Source organism: Letharia lupina (genome assembly GCF_014066315.1).
Source record: "Letharia lupina isolate WasteWater1 chromosome Unknown contig_23, whole genome shotgun sequence".
Lineage (NCBI taxonomy): Eukaryota > Fungi > Ascomycota > Lecanoromycetes > Lecanorales > Parmeliaceae > Letharia > Letharia lupina.
This window is the reverse complement of record NW_023502992.1, coordinates 54027-80631: the sequence shown is the minus strand read 5'-3', so window position 1 is coordinate 80631 and position 26605 is coordinate 54027. Positions and strand designations below refer to the sequence as shown.

Here is a 26605-nt window from a genome sequence, read left to right as displayed (position 1 = left end):
TAAAGGGGGATTAATATCCTTCTTATATTACTTATTTAGAGACTTAGATTTAGAATATCTACATTACTAACTACTATTATAAAACTTCGAAGATTATTTTAACTTTATAATTACGATAATAAGATATAGATAATCGCGGAAAAAGAATTTAATAATAGAGTCTTAGTCTTCTTCTTTAAGGGGCTTTTAAAGATCTAGAAGCTAATATTAATAAGATATTCTTATTATTTTAATCTTAATAAATTTATAAATATATTAAGAGATAGTAATATTAGCTCTAAAATACTTTAGATTATAATTAGACTATTAATATTAATATCTAACCACTTTTAATTAATAATTATTAATTCGATAGTTAATATATAATTTTAAATTTAATATTAATATAGAATAACTCTACTTTTAATAAAATTAAGTATTCTAATTTAGCGAAAGCTAATAAGATTTAGAGGTCTTAGTAGTATAACTCGATTATATAGCGATATAATTATATATTTAATATATTTAGCGAGTTTAATACTTCGACTAGAGGTAATATATCTTAGCTCGCTTAAGATAAAAGCGAAAGTAGCTCTTAGTCCCTTATATTATTAGTGAATTATATTCGCTTAGACTTATAACTATTTTAAGAGAAGAAAATACTCTTATTAAGAAAGTTAAAAGAATATCTCTATAGCTACTACTATCTTTATATAATAGACTTTAAATATTATAAGATAGATATTAAAAGTCTAAGGGCAGTCGTAGTTATAGAGGTAAATAGTAGTTATAATATAATAGTTATCGAATAAAGTTTAGGCTTATAATCTATGAAAATATGAGATAAGATACTTAGTTATTAACTATAGAGTTACTATAAAGAAAAGAGCGACTAGATATAAATACGCTAAGGCGTATTACGTAACCATATCACGTGACCGCCAAGACGCTAAGAGTCACGTGATTCGAATTTCAATAGTCTATAGATAACGTATTATAACTTGAGAAGATCTTTAGAAATATAATAATAAGGGAAGTCTACGTAATGGATCTAATATAAGATTATCGTTAAGTAATATAAGTTTAAGAAATCGATTTACGAATATAAAAAAATAAAAATAAGATCGTACTAAAGATATCGAATGATTTTATATCTTTACTAATTTTAATTAGTTGCTACGTTTTTAATTATAGATAGCCTTAATAACTAAGTTTAAATACTTCGTCGATATCTATATTAGAGCGAGAGTATTTACTATACTTCTATATATTAACTTAGTTTTTATACTTATACTCGTATATCTTATCGATATTTAAATTCTCGTTATTATTTACGTTAAAACGGATTATAATCGAGTATTTTCTCTTTTTAATATCGATCTCGACCTTTACTTTTACGTATTATTCTATAAATCTCTTTACTTTCTTTTTAATTAGTCTCTCTATAAATTATTAATAATTAAGCTATTTTCTTATAATATACTTCTTTAGTTAAGATATAGTTTAATTTCTTTTATATATAGTAAGTACGTTATATAAACGAAGCTCTAATTTCTCTCGTAAATTATATATAATATTAGTGTTTTTGAAATTGCTTTCGTATTCGGCGTATATTATTAAGTTTTTATAGAATTTAAGAAAGAGCTAACTCTCTTAACTTATTCTACTATAAATACGCTAATGCGTCTATTAAATAATAAATAACGATACTTCGTATATATTACTTAGATAATTTAGAAGGACGTCGGTTATAGAATATGAGCGATATCGTCGTCTAATAGATATATAGTAATTGGCCTTCTCTCTAAGTCTCGCTATAACGTAGGTAATTTTAAAAGTATTAATAAGAAAATAATCGTTATTATAGGTAAGCTTGTCTTGGATTTTTATTTTCTAGTCATTAAATGATATTGAATTAGTGCTTATAAAGATAGGTGAATTCGATAGCTTTGGGCTGAGTGGCTGTCTGACTAGCTGTGGCGAGATTGGTCGATATCGATGTCTTAGTGCTTCGAAATCTCGTGATATGGGTGGAGGTGGGGATGGGGGTGGAGGAGTAGAGATGTCAGCCGAGTTTTGGGCCTGTATCTCCTCTTGATGACTTGGTGTCTCGCGATATCGCTGATAAAGTTCCTTAGCAGATAGAGAACGCTGTATCTGTGGTATGTGGAGTGTCGGCGAGTTAGGAGGTGAATATCTTTTATGTAGGTCGTCGTATGTAAGATAGGGATGGCCGCGGTATATACTCGTGGATTCCAGAAGTGAGTTACTTGATAGAGCGAGGACACCAATAGATCAAGCGACATGCCGCTGAGTGGAAATATCTATTGGTGTCCTCGCTCTATCAAGTAACTCACTTCTGGAATCCACGAGTAGGTGATCGGCGATGTGGAGGGAGGTATCTTGGTGTTGATGTAGGTGGATTTGAGTCGGAATTCATGATGTGTTAAATGTAGGTAAAAACGGAGCGGAGAAGATAGGCGTAAAAATGGCGATTTTGGCTGGGCTTCCCCGCCGAGGGTTATTATAAATATCGAATAATGTCTTTGTCGAGTGGAATGGAGAGATCTCTGGAACTCTAGTACTGTGAAGGCGTATGCGAGTTGGGAAAGGTGGTAGATCTCTATATTGAGAGTCGAAATTTGACTGTGATGCTCGAAATAGTGTTGTTCCTTCGCGGAAGTATATAACACTCGTTTCTTAACCGATTAAGTCGCTGTAAAGATTATGAGTACTCTGAGTAGTGTTCTTTCGAATGATAAGAAGTCCGCCGGTAGTTTGTTATTTGTTATGGATTCTTTGCGGGGAATGGAGCGGAGAAGAATTTCTTGTCTTCGATGTAGGGAACTCGTTTTTTGATGGATTGGGCTATCGTTGATAATGTAGGTTGTCTGATGTAGGTTCTTTCGAATGGTGTATGTGACTCCTGTATGATAGAAATACCCAGCGTTTTCTTTATCAGGCTCGGTCGCTTGCTTCGAGTAGAAAGTGAAAAACCCGTCAATTTTCTTCGCCGGGGGGGGGGTATGAAGGAGTCTTATTATAATGTCAGGACCAGTATAGGTGCGATATTAGTATGGGTGAGGTAGATAGGATAATAAGGCTACCGAACTATGTATGGGGGAAGGAGGTATGATATGGTAGGGGATGCCTCCGCCAAGGCACTAGGCCATAGGGCTGAGTGGTGTGTTAAGGGTACGCTCGTAACACTGCGGACCATACCCGGGTAGCGAACTTGATCCCATCCGTGGTTGGATCCAACCGTCATATACATAAAAGATTGAAATGTACAAGAGCGGAAAGGTAGTCAAGCCATGCTACGTTTGCACCATAACAAAGGCTTTTCTATTCAAGGATATGTGTTTAGTAGATTGACTGCCGAGACTTCGCCATGTAAAGTAGAGCAGAGGTTAAGCCCGAATGTATTACCGTAGGGACTCAGACTTCAAGGTCAACTGACTGACGCGCAATATCGCCGTAATACCTCTTTATTGCCCAATTCAAGAGGGGCGATGGCCGTCCTTGATAAGCCATTCAGAATTTGGGGGTTTATTCTCGTCTTCAATCTTCTGGATCATATCGTCGGGCGCCGCGCCAGCGAAAGGTATCTCGCAGTAATCCCAGTCGCAGTTTGACTCAGGCACAAGAGAATCTCTCCGGGGACCCATTCGTGGCGCATTGTACAGGGTGCCACAATCCCGCCAGCGATCCCCGGATGGCTTTGGAGCTTACGGTGCTATTGATGAACGAGATGGGCTTGACACGGGACTTGGGTAGCGATGAAGGCCATTCGAACCCACCTTCGGCGCACTGCTGCAATAGCAGTGATTGGACGCTGGGAAGAGCGAGGAATGGAGCAGCGCTGACAAGATCGATCCCGTTGAACCCGTCGGATAGGTTGCTTTCGATCCATTCGAGATTCACCAGGGCAGGCGGCTGGGGAGACAGAGCTATGCGCGACATGATTGTTTCAAAGAAATGACCTAGATTGTTTCCACCACCGCAGCTGGCAGGGAGCTAGAGTAGACGCAGGTTTCAGAGCATGGGTAGGATGACGCATAGAAACGGATCTTGATCCTTTTTAGATGCGAGTTCTACCAGTTCGTCTTCTTCATTTGATAGTATGTAAGGCGAAGCTCGGACGAATTGATTGAATGCTGCCAACTCTTCCGGGGTAAGATCTAGGACCATTTCCCTCAAATTGAATACTAGGTAACAAACAGTGTCAATTCATCAACAATACAAAGGTGTGATCGTACTACTTGTGTCTTGGATTGTCCAGAGTACAATATAAAGTAAATGGAGGTTGGAAGATGCTGTGCGGAATGTATCCGCGCCCTTGCGCTCCTTTTCTGTTGTCACCGCTTGTCTCTGCAGGGACTCTACTCTTTCCTTCAACTTCAACCTCCAACCAATCCTTCTTCTGCTGACCCACCTTTCATTGGCTGGATGTAGCTGTCACCGTCAGATTACTCAACAAGCTGACAGTTTATCACCCATCATCATTCTTCAGCCTTCAAATAGAAGCGCACAGAATGGCCTGCGCCGCAGCTGGCCTCCGCTCAGGCGCCCCACTAGCACCAGCTGAAATGCGCCCATCAAGGCATGCCCATCTTGTCTATGGCCGCACTTCCACCACGACTTTGGCTCTTCAAGCACGCCGCACTCGTGGTCAGGGTGCACTGGCACGCTGCGCCGAGCTGACGCTCATCCTGGGGCCAGCCAGATATACGTCAAGCGAATATCCGCCTCGTCTCCGACAGTCGTCGAAGAATCATCTTCTACCACCCTGAACAAGCTATAAGTCTTGGATCAATCTACATATAAGGGCCCGAAGACTGCTTCTCCCCCAAACTATCTATCCTTCCCGCCGGCATGACTTCCTCAATGGACACTTTTAGCGAGGCCGAGGTCACCTTCGAGGCTGGGAACTGGGCTGCAGCCCGGGAAAATTTTCAGAAAGGGCACAAGGACAAAAAAGCAATGGCAGAATTTTTGGCGCACCAAACTACACCTCAGCAAGCTAAAAGTAGCTGCCTTGAAGCTCAGACGAGGGCAAATAGCCAATACAATCCAGGGCTGGGAGGGGTCCTGTCGAAGATTGAGACTTTCATGAAGGTTGGAGATTTAGCGATGAAGTCGGCTCCAGAGAGTGTGGGTTTGGCATGGACAGGCATACGGCTGTGCCTGCACTCGGTGGAGGATGACTTTGCAACTTTCAACCTCTTCAGTGGGGCTGCTGCGGACATCATTGGCATTCTCATATCGTGCCGTGTATATGGGAAGATGTATGGGGGACATAAAGGGCCAGAGGATTTCCAAGAGCTACACAGAAAGGTCGTGGAGTACATACCCGGCATATACACGGACATCTTGAATTTCAGCTACGCGATGAACAAGCACATGGGGAGAAACACAGGCTGTGAGCCAAGTCCCTACTCCAGGACGAACCCGTACTCATGAATCATAGTAAGAATCATCCGTGGCATGTTGACAAGTGCATCGGCCAAATTCCAACCAATGATCGACGGTATCCGAGCAAATGAACAAACAATGTCAGGGTACGCCAGCAAGGCCACAAATCAGCTCACCATCCACTATCAAGAGGTCGGTCTACAAAAACAGGGAGTTGGCCTGCAAATGCAACAGACTATGATGGCCGACCTGTCCGTCATTCGAGACACCCTAGAGTCATCGATGGAGGTCAACAAGATTTACCTTAACCAGATCCGCCAATTAGAGGAAGAGAAAAAGAGCATGAAGAAGAAGACTCCTCTTGACAAAGCAAAGGAGCTTTTCGATGACAATGCGAAACGGTTGGAGCCAACTGCTGCGGCCGAGACTGCTCTTGAGAAGCACAAATCACGAAGAGAGAAGGACACCTGCAACTGGATATTCGAGCTCGAAGAATACAGAACTTGGCGCTCGTCAGCGGAGAGTAGCCTACTATGGGTCTCTGGCGTGGGCGGCCTGGGCAAATCGATCCTCATGTCGACCGTGATCGATCGACTCCAAGAAGCCTTTAAGGAGGACAAAAGTTGCTCTGTTCAATACTTCTTCTGTTCCGCGGGCGAAGACTCGACCCGACTAGTTGCAAGAATTAAGAAGCAGTTGCTGCATCAGCTATATCGAACGGCACTCTCTGATGAGTCGTCCGATATTCTTGACAGGTCGAACGAGGTGATATCGAATTTCCTTGGGAAGAAAGACTCTGCAGATTCAAAGCCCGGTTCCCAGCAGAAGAAATCCGAAAAATCCGTTGGGTTTGAGGACGCCTACCCCAGCCTGGCCAAGATACTTGGCAAGAAGATCTTCCTTGTCATCGACGCTTTGGATGAGTGCACTGATAGGAGAGACACTGGGATACTGAAGACGCTTCAAGAGACAATATCAGCGTCCGAGCTTCCACTGAAGATTGTGGTCTGCAGTCGCCCCGAGCCAGATATAGTGGACGATCTCGTCGACAAACCCGCTATCAAGGTCGAAGATCACAACGGGCCTGATATCGAGAAAGCCGCCAAAGCCAAGCTGGAAGATTTGCCCGGTCTGTCATCAGACGAAAGGGCGCTGGCCTGTAAATCGATTGTTGAGAAGGCAAAAGGGTTATTTCGATGCGTTGACCCGGCAATTGAATTCCTGAAAAAACCTTGGCGGCGCCCTCTGGAGAAGAGGTTGGCGGAGTTGCCAGATGGTCTCGACAACTCGTACCAGCAGATTTTGCGCCAGACCGATCCCGATTACCTGGAGCTTCTCAACGTTGGCTTGACCTGGAGCATCTTCGCCCAGATCAAGCCGACTGTCGCTGAAATTATGGACGACTACAGCTGCGCCTACGCGGAGGGCATTGAGGGCACCGATGAGAATCCTTACGACACTATTGACAACCATTTGATTGGGGATCAAATCCGAAGAGCAGGAAGCGGCACCTTCCTTGAAGTGGCCGGAAATGAGGTCTCTGTTCGACACACCACTGTCAAAGAGTTCTTCCTCAAGGCAAATCCGGCAGCAGACATCCCCAATGGTCATTGCGTGGACGACCTGTGTGCTAAATGCCAATCGAAAAGGTCTGCTGACCAACCTTTGACCATGTCTGAGAAAGAGGGGCAGCTTCGCATGGCTATTACAATCTGTGAGATATCCACGTCGTGCTAGGCCGCCTTGCGAAAGCTAATATCGCGCATTAGTCAAGCATCTTAATTCGCCACTCTTTCAGAGGCGGTACCTTCGAAAAGAAGATGACGACATCAAGCCAGCAGAGCCAGCAGATGCAATCCCAAATCGGACAGATGGCGCCGTGAACGAAGACTCGAAGAACGGTGAACATAGTACCGTAGCAGCCAATGATAACGGGTCCCCCAACAAAGCGGCGGATAGGGCAAGTCTGGTGAGCGGAGATCCACCAGGTGAAAACGAGAACGGTATCACTGCTGGTAGCACCCTTAAAGAATCATCCGCTCTCGGTGGAGAGAAGGCCCCATTGGACGTCGTCGACGTTGATGACACTATGAACGCGCAGAACGCTCCATCGAATGGTGACGACTCCAAGCACCTTCGCGAGGATCCCACAAGTTTGGACGTAGAGCCAATAGCTAAGGAAGGTGGTGAAGCCGATGCTGCGGTAGCCTCGGAACAACCTAATCAAGAGCCATTTCCAGACGACGATGACGATGGTGAAGGCGGCAGGCGAGATTCGGAGATCTTCGAGGAACCGGTGGCCGATGGTGCCCAAGCGCCTGTGAGACCTAAACGATATGAGCTTTCCTATTGGCCTGCCCACCTCGCAAGTGCGGAGAAGGTTTGGACAGCGGAAGAACGCGAGAAGAGCGACGAGTGGAAAGAGCTTTGGAAGCTTGTCATACGATTTGTTTGCGAGAGCCCAGAGGCCTTCAAGATATGGCAACACCACTACATGGAGCTTGATGAAAGCTACGAAGCCGACAACACGCTCTTGAGTCCTTTACAAGTGGCCGCTGCTTACGATATACAAGGGCTCGTAAAGGTACTCCTAGACCGCGGTGAGCCGGCGGCCGCAGAAACCGAAGATGGGCGCTCGGCGCTGTGGTTTGCGGTAGGCTCACCTGATATCGAGATCGTAGCGCTCCTCTTAGAAAACGGAGCGAGCCCTAATGCACGCAAAGACTTCCCACCGCCATTTCACGTCTTGCTATGGCGGACTCCGAAACTCGAATTTGTCAGTCTTATGCTTGAGCATGGGGCCGACTGCAACATCGCAGACCAATGGGGGTTCAACGTCATGCACTGGTTTGCGCTGTTCGGTTCCGATGTCGAGGTTCTCAAAATCCTTTTGAAAGCGCATGGTGACATCAATGTCCCCGATTCGTTCGGAGAGACTCCGTTACACAAAGTGATGTACAACTCTCAAGACTTGTCCTTGGACCTACTTCGTGCATTCCTGGATAACGGTGCCGATGTCAACAAAGATGACAAAGACTCACAGAGTAAGTTCTCTTCAGGTACTTCGTCTCCAATGCACTGACCACTTCCAGGGCCATTGTATGAGGTTTGCGCTGTTGGAAATACAGAGGCGGCCAAGATGTTGCTTGACCATGGAGCTAACATTCATGATGACGATGTAAGTAGTACCGCATCCGCTAATGTCATCATCCGCTCGACAAAAGCTTTATCAACAGCAATCAGTCCAAACTAACATTCACGTAGCTCTTTGGGCAAACCGGCGTCCACATCGCAGCTGCATTCGGGCATTTAGACATCGTTCAGCTATTAACACAACGCGGCGCCAACCTAGAGCTGGGCGACAAGCATGGACGTACCCCATTCTTCCTCGCCTGCTCTAGTGGACATTTAGAGACGGCACGTTTCCTGCTTCAAACGATGCGCGAAAAAGAGCACAATAGCATTCAGACAGCCATGAACGATGGTAGGACTCCTCTGAGCAAAGCAGCTGGCAGAGGCCACGTCGGAGTCGTGAGGATGCTACTCGAGGAGATTGACGCAGCCTCTGCGGTCAATGTCCAAGAAACAGCACAAAGGAGGACAGCACTTCACTGGGCAGCCTACAATGGCAGGATCGAAGTTGTAGATGTTCTTTTGCAAAAGGGTGCCGACGCGACGATCGAGGATTCAAAGGGCAAGACCGCTCTTACTCTGTGTGGACAGGGTTGGGCAAAAGACAAGTCCGGCGACCGGATACCAACCATCGTTGCTCTGGTCGATCATGATCGGGAGACTGCTGCCAAAGACACTGAACTCATGGCCGCCGCTGCCATCAAAGGAAGCACGAAAGTCATCGAAAAATTGCTAGATGCGAGAGCACACCCGAGCAAGCAAGACGAGCACGGCTGGACACCACTGCAGTTAGCAAAGCAGTATGGCAACACGGATGCTGCAACCCTCTTGGCCAAGCGCGGTGCTGAGGTCGGATCAAGGCCTAGTCGATGGAATACAGAAAATGAGAATATCAAAATGTCCGAGGATGGCTGCGAACTTGAATACGTAGGAGAGCGTGAGTCCTTCTTGATGCTTTGTATCCAGTGGTCGGATGCTGACGAAGTCGATCAGCGTGCAACGATACATCTGGAGTCCAAATCCTTGCGAATCATCCAATACCAGCTGGGATCGAGCGCTTCTACTACGAAATCGAAATCAAGAAGGACGTAGGAGATGATACAAAACTGTGAGCATCTCAACGCCTTAAAAGTTCCTTATCACCAAGTCTAATCATTATCCCACGACAGCTTCAATGCCATCGGGTTCTCAACGCAACCTGCGCGCCTTGATCGTATGCCAGGCTGGTATAACGCCACAGCCCCTAGCTTCGCCTACCACGGCGACGATGGTCGTCTCTACGCCAACAGTAACCAGTCATTGAAGGAGTATGCGGGCTCCTATGGTAAGGGGGACACAATTGGTTGTGGTGTCATCTATAACGACAGTGTCGAGGGGACGATCTTCTATACGCGGAACGGCGAGCCTCAAGGTATGATAGTACTTACATTCTCCCTCACTTCTCGCCTATGCACAAGTTGACAGGTAGAGTAGGACCCGCAATTGACAAAGACGTCAAAGGTCGTCTTTATCCGGTCATTGGCATGACAGAGCCTGCCGGCATTGTGGTCAATTTTGGTAACGATGTCGAGAGCAAGCCCTTCAAGTGGGAGCTAGGTAATAGCGGCAAATACGACGTTGACGCTGTGAAGATGAAAAAAGAGGAAGAGCCTGTCACGGTGCAAGTACCCATCGAATTTGGAGTCTCGAATCCGCCTATATGAATGTAAGTCCATGGAGAAGTTTGTGCGATAGCAGTGCGAGTTGTTTGTTTCGTGGTTGTGGTTGTGTTCGTGAGCAATGGTGCTGTCCATGCATAGCGATTTGCATCTGCATGGCGATATACGTCACGGTCTCGTGGCCTTGGGGTATTCTTGCTATTTTGTCATCTACACTCCCTCACACATCTTCGCCGCTGCCACATAGTTGATGTCTGTTCCAGCGAAGCACTGTTCCTGAGACGGGGATGCGGGCGGTCAAGACCCCTGAAAATTTACTAGCTGCGTCATGGAGCCTGCGACTAGCGTGGTCCACCTGTTTCTGAATCGTATATAAAGTCAAGAGCATAATGGTCTGCACCGATTGCGCCACGTTTCCCATAACTCGGTAATGCATGGCTCAGCCACATTGCAACTCATCAAAAAGAGAAGCTCCATTTACAGTTCTGTAGGCAACAACATCTAGTAATGCATCAATCAAAGATGGAAATGCGACCTTCTTAACGCTATGATTCAAGGCGTCGCGCAGGTAGGAACACATCGCGCTGAACCAGATCAGCATTTCACGATCTCATATAGGGGTTACTACAATAGAGCGTCCACACATTGCAGTACAATGAAGAGTGATTCGTGCAAGTATGCCGACTTTGTATGTTGTGCGAAGCAGAGCTCCCACTTGATGAATATGGCAGAATCCATAACTGGTAAGAATCCGGTCCAGACAACGTGCCCTCAGCTATAATTCTCCATGCATCCTTTCCGTCAAAGGCTCAGCGATCTCAGCACCCGCCCCACAGCGGCCACGCGTGACCGAGATCAGGTTATGGCTGTTTGAGAACCAAGGGCCGGGGGCTTGGTGGCGCGGCTCTCTATCCTTGGGTTCGGTCCCCGGATGAACTATAGAGGATATCTATGGGGTACTTTCATCGTTTATGCATCACTATGCTGTCGCAGCCGATGGGATATTGCCGTTGCTCGAATTGGGACCAATCCCGTCGAGGACCACTGAGGACTATTCCGGCGGAGGTTTATGAGTTCGTGAGTTCGTCGTCCTTGTTGCGCAACAGTGGACTTGGCGCGCTACCTTTGATATCCGAAACGACGGGGTCAACAATGAAATCTGGCAACTATCTTTTGTGGCTCGAGATGAGGTTTGTATGAGCTTCTACGACTGCTTTAAATCAATTGATTGCATATACTACTGTTGGTGTACGCAAGCCACGATGCAAGCCTCGCTGTCTCACGGATGCATCCTTCATCATCATCGAATCGAATGATCATGCTCCAGATGCATATTTGGGCTTTATGCGCTCGATCCTTCATTGCTTATCAAGCCACAAAGCCCCAAGGCGTTCAGCTCCATTCGCCTGTGTCAATGGCCTCGCGTGACCTTGACGGTGGCTGTTTTCATCTTCGAAGCCTTCTATTCATAGCATCCGGAGCCGCCGTTCCGGGCGGGACGAATGCGAGGCGCATTGCACCCTTTAGCAGATCCAATCGCATACACTGTTCCAGCCATTGGATATGGGAGGCTAGGAGCCTTACATCCGGCCCTTAATCGGCTTGCATTCTTAGGCGCGATGCCGTCGGGGTCGGCCTGTACGAAGCCGGTGGAATGGCCGACGTACTGCTGTCCGGTTTCCCGCCTGGGCATTAGAGGTACATACCCTCTCTTCGACTTCAGCATATAACGCATGATTTTACCCAATCAGATCGATAGTACTCAGCCATGAACCTTGTCCTTGGAGCGGCCCTAGACGATCTGGCGTGTTCGGCTGCATCTACCTGCATCTTGTCAGCAAGGGCTCGGTTAGAAGGCAGCCGTCACTTCTGTTGTCTCACTAGTTCCTTTCTCGTCACCATCGACTTCACAGCGAGCTCTCCTCGCATGGGTAGAACGGATGGTGAAGTTCCGCGGTCCCCGACGAATGATCAGAGTGAGTCAACGGAGGCCTAAGAAGTAATGCTGTCGGACCGACATCCAGCTCAAGGTGGTGTGATCGATAGGTAGCGCTGGACTGCTAGGTATGCGATCGCATGCAAGTTTGGCTACGAATGTGTCAGGCAGAGTACATGGAAGGCTTAGAGGGGAGGTTGTCGGAACGACGTTTAGCTCAGACTGGCGCGCTCGTTGCGCATCCTGATAGCTCCGCAAGTCTGCCGACTCTGCGGTCGATGTCTTCCCTTACGTTGCCTGTGCAGATTCATGCATGCTTGACGGTACATGTCTCGGATGCAAAGTACTTGGGCTGCAATATCCCTTTCTGGTTGGCTTCTAAGATTTTTGTTATACTGAGTATCTCTCGCCGGTCTTCCCTCCGCAAGGCCAAGAGATAGAATCGAGATGTGCTCCGCACAGACTTCCCGTCGCTCTCGGAGGTATAATTCATCCAGGACCCTCGATTCTGTGATTTCCCCCTATCTGCGAACACCTCTAGAACCTCACAGGCTCTCAGGAGAACGAGAAACATTCACATCCACGTCAACCATTTCCACATTTCTGAAACCCTCTGTGTTCCTTTTGATAACCTCCCAGAATGTCTCCCATCTCATTGCTTGGACGTTCAGCCCAGATATATGCGGACGCCGCGGCCCTCGGTATAGACATTCCCACCAACCACAGCCTCTTCGAAGGTGGTGAGCTTTTCGACAAAACCCTGCTTGAAGATCTTCGCGACCAGGTCTACATGCTCCGCGGATGCAGTGGCGAGCCTGTTGCGCACATGCCGGTAAGTCAGATCCAAGCATCGTGACGATGGATGTCGTTGACCGGCTGAGAAATTTGACAACATGTGTCCTCGCTGCGCTGAACAGGGGATTGAGCAATACGTCTTGCCCGGCAAGCATTGCCCTCGTTGCACCCAGCCGTGCTGAGTGCTAAAGGTTAATGTATTCGTCCTTGGAGCATGCGGACTCGAGCTGATTAGGCCGCTTACTTTACAGGGAGGGGTTTACGCCTGCTGATCTCGAGGCTGAGGTTTGAATCGCCGACCGACCACGTTTCTACCTACCCGGCAAACCTTGCTCTGGCCTGTGGAGCAGTGGACAAGGTGAAAAATATACAGGCAATCTGGTTTCCCTTTCACTTCGACCCTTATCTGTGACGGCTTGAAATATTGTCGAGCGTCTCGATCATCAAGATATACTTGTGGTTGCTCGTATCTTCGCATCCGCCTAATGCAAGACTTATGACTCATGGTAGTTCCTAGGACGGCCTCGATAGCCATGTAGTCAGTTTAATCTATAAACATGTGTTCACAGTTCTGGACCTTTTTCTTTGCTGTCAGAGTTGCCGCTCTTCACTGCTGCATTGAATGCCATTTTGTCACATTCCAGGTCCCTCTCGATGAAAATAACCTACATAACAAAGCACAAACAAGCCAATCGATACTCTTGATTGCAGGTACCCCAAGAAACTCGCCTTGGCTTCGCTGCGACCTCTTGCGTTGTTCTCTCTATCCATCCAACTCCCCACATTCTCTAATTTGAATCACGGCTCTTGGTAGGTACGTATTCAATCGCGAACGTCTGGCAACGGTATTTGCTGTTGCTACCGCCCATCACATAAACAACAAAATATCGCTCAATCGCTTTATCTCCCGCATGCCAACCCCAAAATCTCTAATTGGCCCCGGGAATTTTGTCACGAGGCAGCCCACAGCTTGGCACCCTATGTTTAACCGCCTGTCCTCGGCCTATGAGAAAAGGACCTGTGGCACACCTCCATCTCCGAGCATTCGCCCTTCGTCCAAACGTTTGGCTCCGCTTGATGGTGGGTTGGAAACGATAACGTGCTTGTTTCTTCACGCCATGCAGCTGTTTCTTCACGCCATGCTGGCCCGCTTTCTTCACGGGTGCCTTCCCGAGTCCCGGGGCTGGAGATACACGGGACTCGGCAGGACTCTGAATGGATACGTGGTCGCCGCACGGACCGCATGGGGTGACATGCCGGTACCGCATCGACGATCATATGCAAAGAGGCATGCAAGAGGCCAAAGAAAGTCGAGATTAGGTCTTTAGGGAATTGGTGGCCAGACGATACTAATTGACCGTGTTTCTTCTCTTGCATGACGCAGAGCACGGGCCACGGATATGGTTGCCGGTTGGTTCCTCCCTCGGAGGAATTCATCCTAAATCCACCCGTGGCTTTCTTTCGGACAGTCAGTTGGCTCCTAGGCTTCCACAATATAGATCGGCGAGAGGCGCGTGCCCTCGAATATTTTACAAAAGTATAGTCAACAGTGACTGAGATCAACCAAAGAAGAATGCTTTGTTGTCGTGTCTTAGCCTCGAAAACGACAAAATGCATAGCAGTAGCGAACAGTGCTCTCAAATGCCAGATACGACTTTCACTGGGGCAAAGTCAATAGCTTGATATGTCACCAGCGGCTTCCCTTCCGGACTTCTCTTTCCGCCACTCGGAGTGTGGATTGATAGATTATGGTGCAACCCTTGTGGAACTCACGGACCTTTCTTCCAGTAGCGCGAAGAACTGGTGAAGGATGATCACTATAGGTAGTGGCAGTCTCCGTAGTACCACATTAATCTGATCAAGCACCAGGGGACGTGCCGTGTGGAACGGACTGGTCCGCGGGGAGATATGAAAGACGGCACATTTCCTGTATCGAAGTCGAGGTCAGCCGACCTGATATGTGTCGAGGCAGCTCAAGATACATTGAGTGAATCTTCTAACAAGTACCTGAGAGCCAGTGGTTGCTGTACTGGCTGACCTATGGCTCAACAATGTTGTGCCTTAGGAATTAGTCTTTTGAATATTGGCACTGAACCTTGGGGACCAGGAATCGCTCCACGAGAAACACGAGAAAGGCATGCTTTAACGTGCAAGCAACAAGCAGTTTTGAGCGTTAATTACTGCGCTTGTTGGCAGGGAGAATATTGACTATCTCGAATGACTGCCAGAGGAAAGTTGAAGAAAGTTTTGCCTCAACTGGTGGAAATCCGCGCTATCCTAGATTGAGCTTAGAAGCGCTTGGCATCTTGGATTGTCCTTGCGAGATCCGCTTCACCTCATCACCGTTAGCGATGACCATGGCTACAGAATGGTCGCGCGCTCCAAGACAAGGGTGTGAGATCGCGGTCACTGTTATGCTGTCGCCTTAGGTACTCAGTCCACTTACAACCCTCCGTCGCCGGCTCTCTGGGAAAACGAAAGCGAGGGCAAGAGTCCGCTGCAGGCTCAGTGGGAGCAGTGACATCGATGTCATATGGCTTCGCACCAAGCGTCAAAGAGGAGGTGAAACAATTCAATAGGGGATCCCAATGCTGGCATTGTAGTGCGCCCAAGTCGCACATTTGCCACGTCATTGGTCGGCGCGAGCGCGTGGTAAGAGTCAACATCACTGTCGGAGGGTAGAGCACAGTAACTGACAGATCGCAGCTCTTTCAAGAGTTGCAGCCTCGAGGCCGCCTTGGTATACATCATTCAGACCAAGACGGAAACGCCCATTCCCCTTTGTCCTCTATGCCATGACGCCCTAGACGAGATCTCCAGCTCGGGCTGAGTCTTCATCCCCACAGATTTACCGCACTTCCTGGACTTTGAACGGCGAGACTACAAAAGGAGGAGGAGGGAAATAATTGATTCTACCGACGCTCACACTGTTCGTGAAAGCCCATCCCCTGGTCAGTACTTGCAGCATCAACGCAGAGAGGTGGAAGAGGGTGCTTGTGGGAGACTATATGCATGCTAGGTGCTGAGGCATTCCATGGGGCAATACCAGGGTTAGCACGAAGCAGCCTGGTCTTATCCCGTATACCGACTCAAGATCGTGGCATGGGCACCTTATGACGGCGCTTTAGGAAGCCTCGAAGGTGGTGGGGACGACTCCGCTTGCTTTCGTTGACGGAGTACGCGATAAGCTGTTGGAGTTATTGATTCTGTATGGCACCAATGATCAACCTATAAAAGATCGACGACGCCAGCAATCAGCCATGGCTGTGGAGGACGGTTAAGATTCCAGCCATTGCAACAGGACAATCGAGGAAGCTAAGCCTCAGAGCAAGACTGGGACGCGTCAGAGTGGAGCCCGCTCTAGCCAACGAACACCGTCGCCACTAAGACGATCGCAAGACGCATCGGATTGGCAGCAGGCTCATAGCATAAACCTCGAACGCGAGCGATCTCCAGTAGGAGGGTGTTAAGACGTTAATACGCCTCCAAACGATATACAAGATCGAAGGAAACGATCAATGTCGGAAGCCCAATGGAAATGGAAACCAGGAGCGACAAGCGAGATGGCCGTGGAGTTCTATGACTCTCCAATTATCATGTGCCCCAGAAAGAGATGGTGATAACCGTCCAGGTAGAACATGCTAGCGACAAGACTCGACAGGAATCGCTGCTGCCGTATCCCAAGTCATCTGAAAAGAACGACCCAGCCGACCATTCTCCGACATCGAAACTATAGGAAATGAAGACAACCGTTCACAAGCAGCAACCTCTCTACTTTCCGGCCAAATGTTTCAAATTCGAAAGGGAATACAATCACTGCATCAGTGTGATTAAGCTAATCGACGAGAAGCAGCTTAGATAGTACCAATCTTCGATATTGCAGAACGTATCAACTGGGACAGAATACGTGCAGCGCAAAGGTTGAGGCAAAGCTGGCGCGAGGATATTGTATGCCTCCTTCGACGGGCATTCGACCTTCAAAAACGAAGCTCTTTTGACGACGAGAAGCGTGCCGCCATCTCCTCGAGTAGGAGTTATACAGCATTTCATTTGCAACACAGTATGGATTGATGGCTCTCAGACGAGAGAACTACAATGCACCGAGGTTCTCCTAGCTCCTGAGGGTTTTTTTGATGTTTCAGCGCACTATGCGACCATTATTCGTTGCTCGTTTATACAAACATGCGACTACAAGCGCATCACCTTGAAACGGAAACCTGCGACTGGCCAGAACCACTTGTTGCATACTTTGCGGTGGTCCCGCTGCAATGCTCTGACCTGTGCTAGGATTGTTCTGACCAGATTTGATCTATTCCATTTGCAGTGCTTTACCCTTCGTGGGTCAAGCTTCCCCTTGAAGCGCAGCCAAGCTCTAATTTTGAATTCATCCGCCCCACGAGCGAGGGTAGTCATTGTTGATGGAACGTTTATTCGCGCGAAACATTCCAGTGCGAACACCAGCGACCCATATGCTTGCGCCACAATGAAGGGAAGGCTGTATTTGCGTTATTAAATGCATTGATTTCTACACTGTCTCTCTCTCCTCTTTTTTCTACCACCTGTCCTCTGGAGTCAGGAATCTGGAGAAGGAAGCCTACTTGGGAAGGAAACAGAATTGTAATCCCGCCCTCCTCAACGCTCTTCTCCAGAGCAGTGCCTGACCCGGTTTTGCCATTCAATCATGTATTCAACTTACAGTCACATCCTGCTGCCCATACTCCTCTCACTAACCTCCCGTATCGTCCTCGCCCAAGAAATTGCCAAACCAAATTATGACCAAGGGTGGTGCTACTATTGTTCCGACGACGACGCCCCACCTCTCTGCAACGCCCAATGCACTGTCGCAATCAACAGTCTCTGTGGGCAAGATCTTACGCAATCACAAGTCGTCACCGAGCAAAACTGCACCCTTCAATACAAACCCCCCGTGAACCCTGACTTGAATCGAAACGGCGCAATACCTCCCAGCCCGACCGCGTACCAATGTAACATTACATTCAACAATATCCTCGCCTCCTGCGGCCGTGACGCCGGATCTCCAAACTCGGCCACCGTAAACGAATCATACTGTACCACCTCCGGCGGCGGCGGCACTTACGGCTGGAACGACGACGGGTCCGTCATGACTGACGGACTAGGTCGCTACATCGTCTCGACCACCGGCACTGACCAGTGCGGCCAAGCCGAAGCCTCTTGGCAACAAGCGACGTCCGTCATCTTGTGGAACGATAGCTGGATCGGCCCCAACGACCAAGTCGTCCTCGATACCAACCCGCCTCCACTTACCGGCACCGCCGCTGCTCTAGCCACTACCCTGCCAACACCAAACCCCGAATGCGACACCGAAGTCTGCGACATCTACGACAATCCCTACTACGCCACCTCCCCCGTCGGACCCTGGCCCGAAGGTGGCAAGAACTCCCTCCGCCACCGCATCATCTATGAAGGCTGGTCGGAAGCTCCTAATTCTCAGCGCCTGCCCAATAGTATCGAAGACCGCTGCGGCGTGGCCGGCGGCAACTACGCGGCATATATGAACGGCACGCAGAACGTGGCCGATTTTGACCTCCCAGCGGACCTATGTTGGTGCGTTCCGGATGCCATTTTCGATGCGAGTGTTGGGATTCAATTGCCCGATGATACGTTTTGTCCCGCGGGCACGACGTTGCAACCTGGGCAGGAGGTCAATAGAATTGAGTTGAGGCGTTTGATGGAGAGAGGATTGAAGATTAGGGATCCGACGAGGGTGGTGGAGAGGGACTTGACGAAGGAAGTGAAGCATCTGAATGGGAGGCATTGGTAAGAGGGTCACTGGATGGGATTGAGAAGGGGGTAGGGCAAACGAGATAAGTGTAAAGAGGGATGGTGAATAAACTGTCTGATGGGAAGTGAGTCTAGGGATGAACGCCGAAAGTATTGTCAACAGTCGTGATCTTTCTACCTACTCGGGTACTGAGAACGTTTTCGAAGTCTTCAGATTTACGTAGTATAAATCTTTTGACGTGGTACCCCAGTATCCTGTGCCAACATTTTCTTAAGAATACCAAACTCGAGTCCCTGAATGGACACGCTTCTAGATGAAGTTGCACGAGGGAACGATATAAATCGTAACTTCAGCACCTAGATTTATATCGAGGCTAAGGATTACCCGCAGTCCACAGCCTTTGGCTTAAGCGCAAGCTCGCACGATGGAATAGTCATAGCCGGTTATCGCATCTGATCTAGAACAGAGAAGCAGCACGGTGGACAGGTACCGACTTCCTTCTTCCCGGCGCTCTCGCTCCGGACTGGAAAAAGCCCCATCACACCGACACCCACTCTTGGGTACGCTTTCAACTTTCATCCTCTCTTCTCACCCACATCCACCATGCGCTCCCTTTGTCTTCTCCAAACAGCGATCCTCCACATCTCTGCCACCATCACCTCCATCTCCGCCGCCACCATCCCCCACCCCACTCCCCACCTCGCCCCCCTCAACAACGCCACCGCACCTCCCACCCTCGCCGTCTGGCCAACCCTCCCCTGGTGGACCAAACTCCGCAACCGCAACCTCGACCCGCCCGACATCGTCTCCGTCGCCGACCACGCCGCGACCCCGCAGCAGACGTACATCCTGCAGGAACTCGTCCTCCTGCCGCTCGCGCGGCGGATCCACGGGGGCGCGGGGCCGGCGAATGGCTCGGAGGCGATCAGTGAGGGCGGTGTGGGGGCGGTGTTCGTGCCGGTGCGGGGGAGGGCGCCGGGGAGGGAGGTGGCGGCGACGGCGGTGGCGGCGCTCGCGATGGCGGAGTGGTCGTTTGGGGCTAGGGGTTTGAGGGCGGGGGTGAGGGTTGGGGAGGTGAGGGTTGCGGGGTTGGAGGTTTGGGTTGGTGGGGAGGTGGGGAGGGGGGTGTAGGTGCGAGGTTGTCGGGTGGTTTGATGGGGGTTGTCTCTTGGTGGAAGACTTTGAGGGTGAGTAATCTCTGCGGTCTACAAGTGGGTAGGGATTTGTTCGAATTGCGAAGCGCCCTGCCCAATGGCATAGAGAGTAAGTCTCTGCTTGCTTGGTTAAATGAAGAGGGTGACCGTTGTTCAGGTGGTGGTGCGAGTTTTGTCAAAGGCAACACTAATGAGATGATCAGAAGTCAGCCTAGCAGGTTCGTTTCCTTTGCAATCAAAAGATAGCAAGAAACGCTAAATCCTACATTCTGGTACGGACTTTCGTGCGATCCCAACGTTTCGGTCGCCATATTTTGCTCGCAGGAAGAGAACACTTGCAGGATATCTCAGCTTGTTGATCTAGGAATGAAGTTGAGTCTAGGCTTTAGTTCATTAAACAGTCTACTATTTCGGTATTAGATTACATGGAGATGCATGATCACTGTGGCCAAATAACTGGAAATGTGAGTCTTCAAGTTTCTGCTTCTAGGGTATATCTCTTTAATAAGTCTCCCAAAATCCCCCCCAAAAACAACTCCAGGGACTGCGGACTGCTATGGAATCGTCGCGCGCTACCCTGAATGACTCTCGCAATTCCTGTCCTGAAATCTCACGCTTCCTCATCGGGGAGCCATCCACCTCTCTCATATATAGTTTGATTTCACCCCTGTGCCTTATGGAATGGCAGTGGTCACCGGAGGATACTGCTCTGCCGTGCACTGCACGAAGGATTCTCCCTGCTGCTCCCCAGCCATCACATGGTGAATCTGGACCCGCCATCCACCTCTCTCGTATATAAGTTTTAGCTCATCCTGTGCGTCATGGACTCGCAGGGGTCAGCGGAGAATACTGGACGAAGCTTTCTCCCTGCTACCATGGTGAATCTGGACCCGCCATCCACCTCTCTCGTATATATTTTTTGGTTCTTCCTGTGCGTCATGGACTAGCAGGGGTCAGTGGAGAATACTGCACGAAGCTTTCTCCCTGCTGCTCCCCAGCCATCACATGGCGGATCTGGACCCGCACACCCATCTTCAACTGGCCCACCCCCTCGCAGCCCGCCGTCGAACAGCGGAAAAGGGGTTCGTCAGTCTTCCCGGTCCACAACGCGACCACCGCCGTTCCCCGCTGCGGGTCGAGCTCCACCACATGGCCCCAGTAGACCCGGTCGCCCTCCGCCGTGGCGTTCTCCGCGGGGTACCGTGACAGGTCCGCCGCGGTACCGATCGGGATTGGCGTGTTGGGCGGGGCCGATGTGCCCGCTGCGGCAGAGACGGTGTTTATGGTCAGGGCGTTCCCTGCCCCGGAGGTGTTATTTGCGGTTGGGGCGCTATTGGCCCCGGGTGTGCGGCTCTCGCTGGAGATATATATTAGCATCGCTCATTGCATATATAAGAGCGTGCTGGGGAAAGAGAGGATGGCAAAGGGGGATGGCACAGGGTTATATGTCGAGTCGAACGGAAGACTGCAGGAGCAAACATGCGTGTCGTTGGGGACAACTCGGCAGAGCGTTGTCGTCTCGGACACGGCTTGTTTGCTCTGCCACGTATGTCGGAAGATGGCTGACGTGTTTAGGGATGTCATCACTCACCCGGCAGTGTTTGCGTGGTTTGTTTGCAGAACGTGTTGAGACATGATTTGTTGGAAGTCTGATTGTTTGGAGGTGCAACGATGAGTAGAAAATATTTTTTGTTTGTTGATGAAGGATTTGCTCGAAGGTGGAATGCACTGGTGAGTATGAAGATTGTTTGTTAGCTGATGGAGTGGTGAGCTGGAAGGGTGAAGATCTGTTGGTGATAGGTGGGCAAACTCCTGGTTATATAACAAATCAGGGCGGTCCTTCCACATCAGCCTATCCTTTCGACTTGGTACTTCGGTCGCGAACCTGTTCGTTTTCGCTACCAATTGGCATCTCCGCAAGCGAGGAACTGATCCAAACATGGAGAATCTTCCCCACGAACGGCGACTCCGGGGCCCCAGGTTTCGGCCGCAAGCCTACCGTTCACTAGAGAGCGGCTTTCTTCTAAGCTGGGAAATGGTTGAAAAGCGGGCAGTTTCCCCGAACGAATATGGTTTGCTGCAGCACTAATGCAGTACCCCACGCTGAGAACTGGTCAAAAGATGGGGATCGAGCTCACATTGTTGCATACTGATAAGCATGAGAATCCTACCAGTGATGTCGAGTACGGGAAGCGAGCCCACATCGTTGCATACTGATAAGAACAAGAATCCTACAAGCGATGCCGAATACGGGAAGCGAGCCCTCATCGTTGCATGTTGATAGAAATGAGAATCCTACAAGTGATGCCGAGTACGGGGATAGAGTCCAATTCGTTGCATACTGATAGAAATGAAAAACCTACCAGTGATGCCGAGTACGAGAAGCGAGCCCACATTGCTGCATACTGATAAGAACAAGAATCCTACAACTGTTGCCGAGTCAGGGAAACGAGCCCTTATTGTTGCATACTGATAAGGTCAAGAATCCTACAGCTGATGCCGAGTACGAGCATTATCCCCATTCTCCTACTTTCTCACAGCTCCAAACAAAAGGCATTTGGCAGGCACGTGGGACTTCATGATGATCATCTACCGTTTCATAACCTCGGCACATCTAAGAATGGGCAGCTAGTTTCACCTCTAAGCTCGTTACATCGTGCAGCTCATCCATCCAAATACCCCGGCAACTCCTTCCAATCCCCCGAGTGCTTCGGATTCTCCCACTGCCGTCGGCCTGCAATCTCGGCCCCGTATTCTCCCCACATCTGCAGATTCATCTCCAGGTCGATCCAATCCGTGTCTGCGAACATCTCCTTGATCACCGTGCGCAAAGCGTTCTGTCCTCGTGGGGTGGCCGTTCCGTCTAGGACGATGTATTTGACGTCGTTGACTGCGTGTTTGAGGGATGGCGGCGATCCTTTTGGTGGGGTTGGCTCGTCGGACCGCGTCATGAGAAGGATGAACTTTTGGAGAGCTTCTCGGATGGGCTCTAGGTCAACGTGAGGGTCTTGGTAGACTGGAGGTTCTGTGTAGATTTCGGAGGAGGAGTCGATATTGTCTTGGGGAGAGTGGGTGCTGGTGGAGGGTTCGGGGGTAGGGTCCATGTCGAAGTGTTCATCGCTAAGACGGCTGTGGTGGAGAGTGGCATCGTCAAAAGGGTTCTCGTCGAGGGGTCCGTCGCTAGTAGGCGTTCCACTATAGAGACTGTCGCTAGGGGAGCCTTGATTGAGAGTATCTTGGTCGGGATCGAAAGCGCTGTCCGTAGCTGACGCTTTCAGAATCATGTCTTCTCCGAGATGACGCAGATAGACTTGTCCTTTCACTACACAGCCGGCTTCACACATCTGGACAAGCATCAAATGGAGATAAGACTTGTGATAGTGAATCAGGATCGTAATGTATGTGCCAGCTGTGTTCTTCTGCATCTCATGAGCCAATTGCACCGCTCGCGGTAGTTTGAGGATCATGTCTGAGCCATCCAGGGGTTCGCCAGCGAGTCTCGCCGCCTTGGCTACGACTGTGCGAGCGGAGTCATCCCAGTGATCAGGAAGGGTGATTGCCATCACTTTGAAGTTGAGAGCCGGGTTCTTGTCCAAAGACCACACTCCCATCAACCTAGCGTCCTCGATATGACTTGCGAAGGCTTCCACAAGCTCCGAAGCTTGCTCCTCGGTTGACACCAAAGGTGCATTGGAAGGGGGAAATTCCTCGAATTCGAGGTGGTCTTGCACCTTCTTGCTCAAAGCTTCTTGGTAGAAGTCCTTGTACACCTGACCGCAATCAAAGCCGGTGAAGTACAGCCCTTGGTCTCCGTTGATGTCGACGGAGAAAGAAACGGAAACCCAGGAAGGGCCAAAGTCGAGGCCGACAGGGACCACAGTGGCATTCTTGTCAAGGTTCTTGGGGAAGTGCTGTGAGTCCTCATGTTTGAACGACTCTACCATTTGAGTGAAGGACATTGTGAATGGGTATTGAAAGGGCGGTGGGTGAGACAGCGGAGAGTCTAGTGCTTCGGAAGTGGTTTCGAAGGATTCTCCAAGGCAGTATAAGCTTCTGGATGTTGGTGGAGACATGTCGAGGATTTTTGAGTGATAGAGTGATAGAAAGATGATCCTCAGTGCAGAGGTGGGACTTTGAGATGGGAGAGTTGTATATACCCCTTGGAGCAACTGACTGCCTGGGAAAGAGGGGTAGTGAGGCGCCCAGTGCTTCCAAAGGCGAGGTCTGGGCAACGCTTCATGTTTCGTCCAGAGACCCAGCACTGCCCCAAGACCACTACATCCGACAAATGCACGGATAGGGCAGCACCATAAGACGGTACAGCGTCGCCTCGATCCTTCGAATTGAGAACACATACTCGGAAGGGAGGAGTGCGATTGGATGTGAAGTCAGGATGCTTACCCGCAGCCTTGGATAGAGGTACGGACTGGGGAGCGCCGTTGGGAGTGCTTAACACAATGTTAAACACGCTAAAACGTGAGGAGCTGCTTAACACATTACTGAACACGCTAATGCAGGAGCGCGGTCGAAAGCCAAGGAAAGGGTCTTACCTTTTACTGTGTATATACTTGCTCAAGAATGCCTTTGATGGTGATCGTCTTCGCACGGATCCCAGGTTCCAACACAACAATTCTTGGACATCCGTCCTTTTGAAGCGTTCTTGAAAGATGTTTTACTTTTAGAAGCATGACAAACAATCATACGGCCGAGCTTTCAGGCGGCAGGTCAACAGGGAAGAAAATCTCGGGTACGTGCATGAGATGCAAAACAAAAATCCTCCGAGGCTGTCGATCATGCTGCAAGTAAGCAGCCACTCGGGTCTCGGTTAGGTGTTTGATCTGCAAGTCATAGCCCGCGCGCGTTTCGGAGAGTGGGCAGACAGCGAGGGGATGTTTTGGGTGGCAAAGGGGTTGGAGAAGTTGGGCGCTCTTGTTAGGATTTCGGGGCTCGCCGTTGCGAATAGCTGCAGTTAGGACGGTCGTTAGACCTTCTTTGGTTGATCGCTTCAGGATCAACATGCGGAGACTGGTCTACCAATGAGATGCTCTTGCGTTTGGATGTTGCATCTCTACGGCGTGATTGCAGGATTGTAACTTTTTGGAAGCTACAGCGCGAGATTTTCATCCATTTTCACATCGCTAATGCCCACTACCAAGCGCTTTGGCCTTCTTTTACTTTCCACACCGACCTTCCTAATCAAGATCAAAAGCTCATCTCCCTCCTCCCCACTCAGTAAAATTCCCATCGTCCACTGGACCCCGAGCTAAGCCCACGATCCCTCCTCCTCCTCCTCCTCCTCCTCCTCGTCCTCCTCTTCTGTCGTCATGCAGCCGCCAGCCCACTCGAATCATTCCTCTTGAAAATTGGATGAAACTTTCCCCGTAATCGGATGTCTCCCAGGATGGTCGGATTTTTGCCTTTGGACTTCTTGCCTTGTTGTTTTCAGACACCGGAACTTTTGACTGTGGGTAGTTTGGAGATCCTTGCTTTGGTAGCTTTTTTGGTGGGCTGGGTGGTCTTCTTTCTGCTGGGGTTTGAGCTGGAAGCGGGATTGGCGTCATAGTCACGATTACGTGTCTCGACCATGGTTGGAGACGGCAGATTGTGTGTAGGTATCCTACGCGGTTTTCGTTGGGCGTGGGAAGGCTTGAGTCTGTGTTTTCTGCGAATGAATGTGTGAGAAGCAAAGGGGACTCTGATTGATTCGAGATTAGAGAAAATGGCAGCTCCAGCAAACTTCTTGGACGAAGAATCATCATGGAACTTAGTGTCTTGTCATTGGGGAAATTTATTTGCAGCACCGCAAGATTCGGAGAATGCAAGTTCATGAGCCTTTGGTCTCATGTCCGCATACTTCGTACTTTAAGAGTATTCGTCGAGTAGGAGCTTTGCGCTCGAGATACGAGTAGTAATGATTGGCCCTTTTTTCGGTCTATGCGCATAAATCCGGGGATTCCTCCAGTGGAATTCACTTTGGCTTCTCTGACGTAATGGGCGATATGGGGAGTGGTGAAGATGTCTCGAAGTAGTGAGATGACCGCTGTGCTATCGTTGAATTCGTTGCCAAAGCTGTGGTACTTCCGAATCAGCGCTCTGTGGGTCTGTGAATGCGGCTTTGCTACTGCTTGAACTCTTTTTCGATATTTGCGCAAAATTCTCCAAGTCTTCTGGCATGATGAGCAGTAGGATATCATACAGTAGTTCGTTGGGTAAGTCGGAGAATGCTGCCAAAGCTTTCAACGGTGATGATAGTCTCTGGATAATATTTTAGAAGGTTAGTGATGGGAAGGAAACCCGGATCTTCTGATGGTGAAGGTGAAAAGAAATCCACTTGGGCGGTATCGGATCTTATAAGGTGCCTAGTCTTTGTCTTGGCGTGCCTGAAGGGCGATATCTACCATGAAGCCGGTTGCTTAGGCTTAATGCTTGACGCTGCGCATTACTGGTGGATATTGCCATCCAGAATAAAACTATTCTCCATGAATAGTAGAATTACTCGTGGTGTTGTAAAACATATCAATAATCTCATAGAACATATTGTCATCAAGAGTGTATTTTTCATGAACGAAACACTTCGTTCGTGTGTTCGCGGCGATGCTGTATCACCAGTATTCGGTTCGATTCCTAATGGCGCTGGCACAATGGTGGAGAATGTTTTTAGTTTGTCTTCGCGGAGGGAACAAAGCAATTGCTACCACTTCTACCACCCACTTCTGTTACCTTTTCGACCTCTTCCTATCTTCTTTGCTATCTCCCTTGCTATCTCCCCTTA

The 26605-nt window shown here is 49.2% G+C and overlaps 7 protein-coding genes across 7 annotated transcripts; 4 read left to right on the top strand and 3 right to left on the bottom strand.

The window, feature by feature from the left end:
- Positions 1–3479: 3479 nt before the first annotated feature.
- Positions 3480–3942, bottom strand: HO133_006079 (uncharacterized protein; the record flags this gene model as incomplete). Its single annotated transcript, XM_037296982.1, is given in 2 exon segments — positions 3480–3698; positions 3712–3942. The coding sequence occupies 2 exon segments, from the start codon at positions 3940–3942 to the stop codon at positions 3480–3482; spliced, it is 450 nt and encodes a 149-aa protein (XP_037147556.1).
- A 912-nt stretch (positions 3943–4854) lies between these two features.
- HO133_006078 (uncharacterized protein) lies at positions 4855–10229 on the top strand (the record flags this gene model as incomplete). Its single annotated transcript, XM_037296981.1, has 8 exons — positions 4855–5401; positions 5450–7108; positions 7164–8438; positions 8487–8572; positions 8659–9463; positions 9520–9634; positions 9696–9937; positions 10000–10229. 8 exons carry the CDS (start codon positions 4855–4857, stop codon positions 10227–10229), a joined length of 4959 nt encoding a protein of 1652 aa, XP_037147555.1.
- Positions 10230–12760: 2531 nt separating this feature from the next.
- On the top strand, positions 12761–13206 carry HO133_006077 (uncharacterized protein; the record flags this gene model as incomplete). The annotated part of the gene is made up of 2 exons (XM_037296980.1): positions 12761–12952; positions 13171–13206. 2 exons carry the CDS (start codon positions 12761–12763, stop codon positions 13204–13206), a joined length of 228 nt encoding a protein of 75 aa, XP_037147554.1.
- Positions 13207–17596: 4390 nt separating this feature from the next.
- On the top strand, positions 17597–18718 carry HO133_006076 (uncharacterized protein; the record flags this gene model as incomplete). Its single annotated transcript, XM_037296979.1, has 1 exon — positions 17597–18718. The coding sequence occupies one exon, from the start codon at positions 17597–17599 to the stop codon at positions 18716–18718; it is 1122 nt and encodes a 373-aa protein (XP_037147553.1).
- Positions 18719–19282: 564 nt separating this feature from the next.
- HO133_006075 (uncharacterized protein) lies at positions 19283–19810 on the top strand (the record flags this gene model as incomplete). The annotated part of the gene is made up of 1 exon (XM_037296978.1): positions 19283–19810. One exon carries the CDS (start codon positions 19283–19285, stop codon positions 19808–19810), a length of 528 nt encoding a protein of 175 aa, XP_037147552.1.
- A 959-nt stretch (positions 19811–20769) lies between these two features.
- Positions 20770–21468, bottom strand: HO133_006074 (uncharacterized protein; the record flags this gene model as incomplete). Its single annotated transcript, XM_037296977.1, has 2 exons — positions 20770–21190; positions 21425–21468. The coding sequence occupies 2 exons, from the start codon at positions 21466–21468 to the stop codon at positions 20770–20772; spliced, it is 465 nt and encodes a 154-aa protein (XP_037147551.1).
- A 1028-nt stretch (positions 21469–22496) lies between these two features.
- Positions 22497–23792, bottom strand: HO133_006073 (uncharacterized protein; the record flags this gene model as incomplete). The annotated part of the gene is made up of 1 exon (XM_037296976.1): positions 22497–23792. One exon carries the CDS (start codon positions 23790–23792, stop codon positions 22497–22499), a length of 1296 nt encoding a protein of 431 aa, XP_037147550.1.
- Between the last annotated feature and the right edge of the window lie 2813 nt (positions 23793–26605).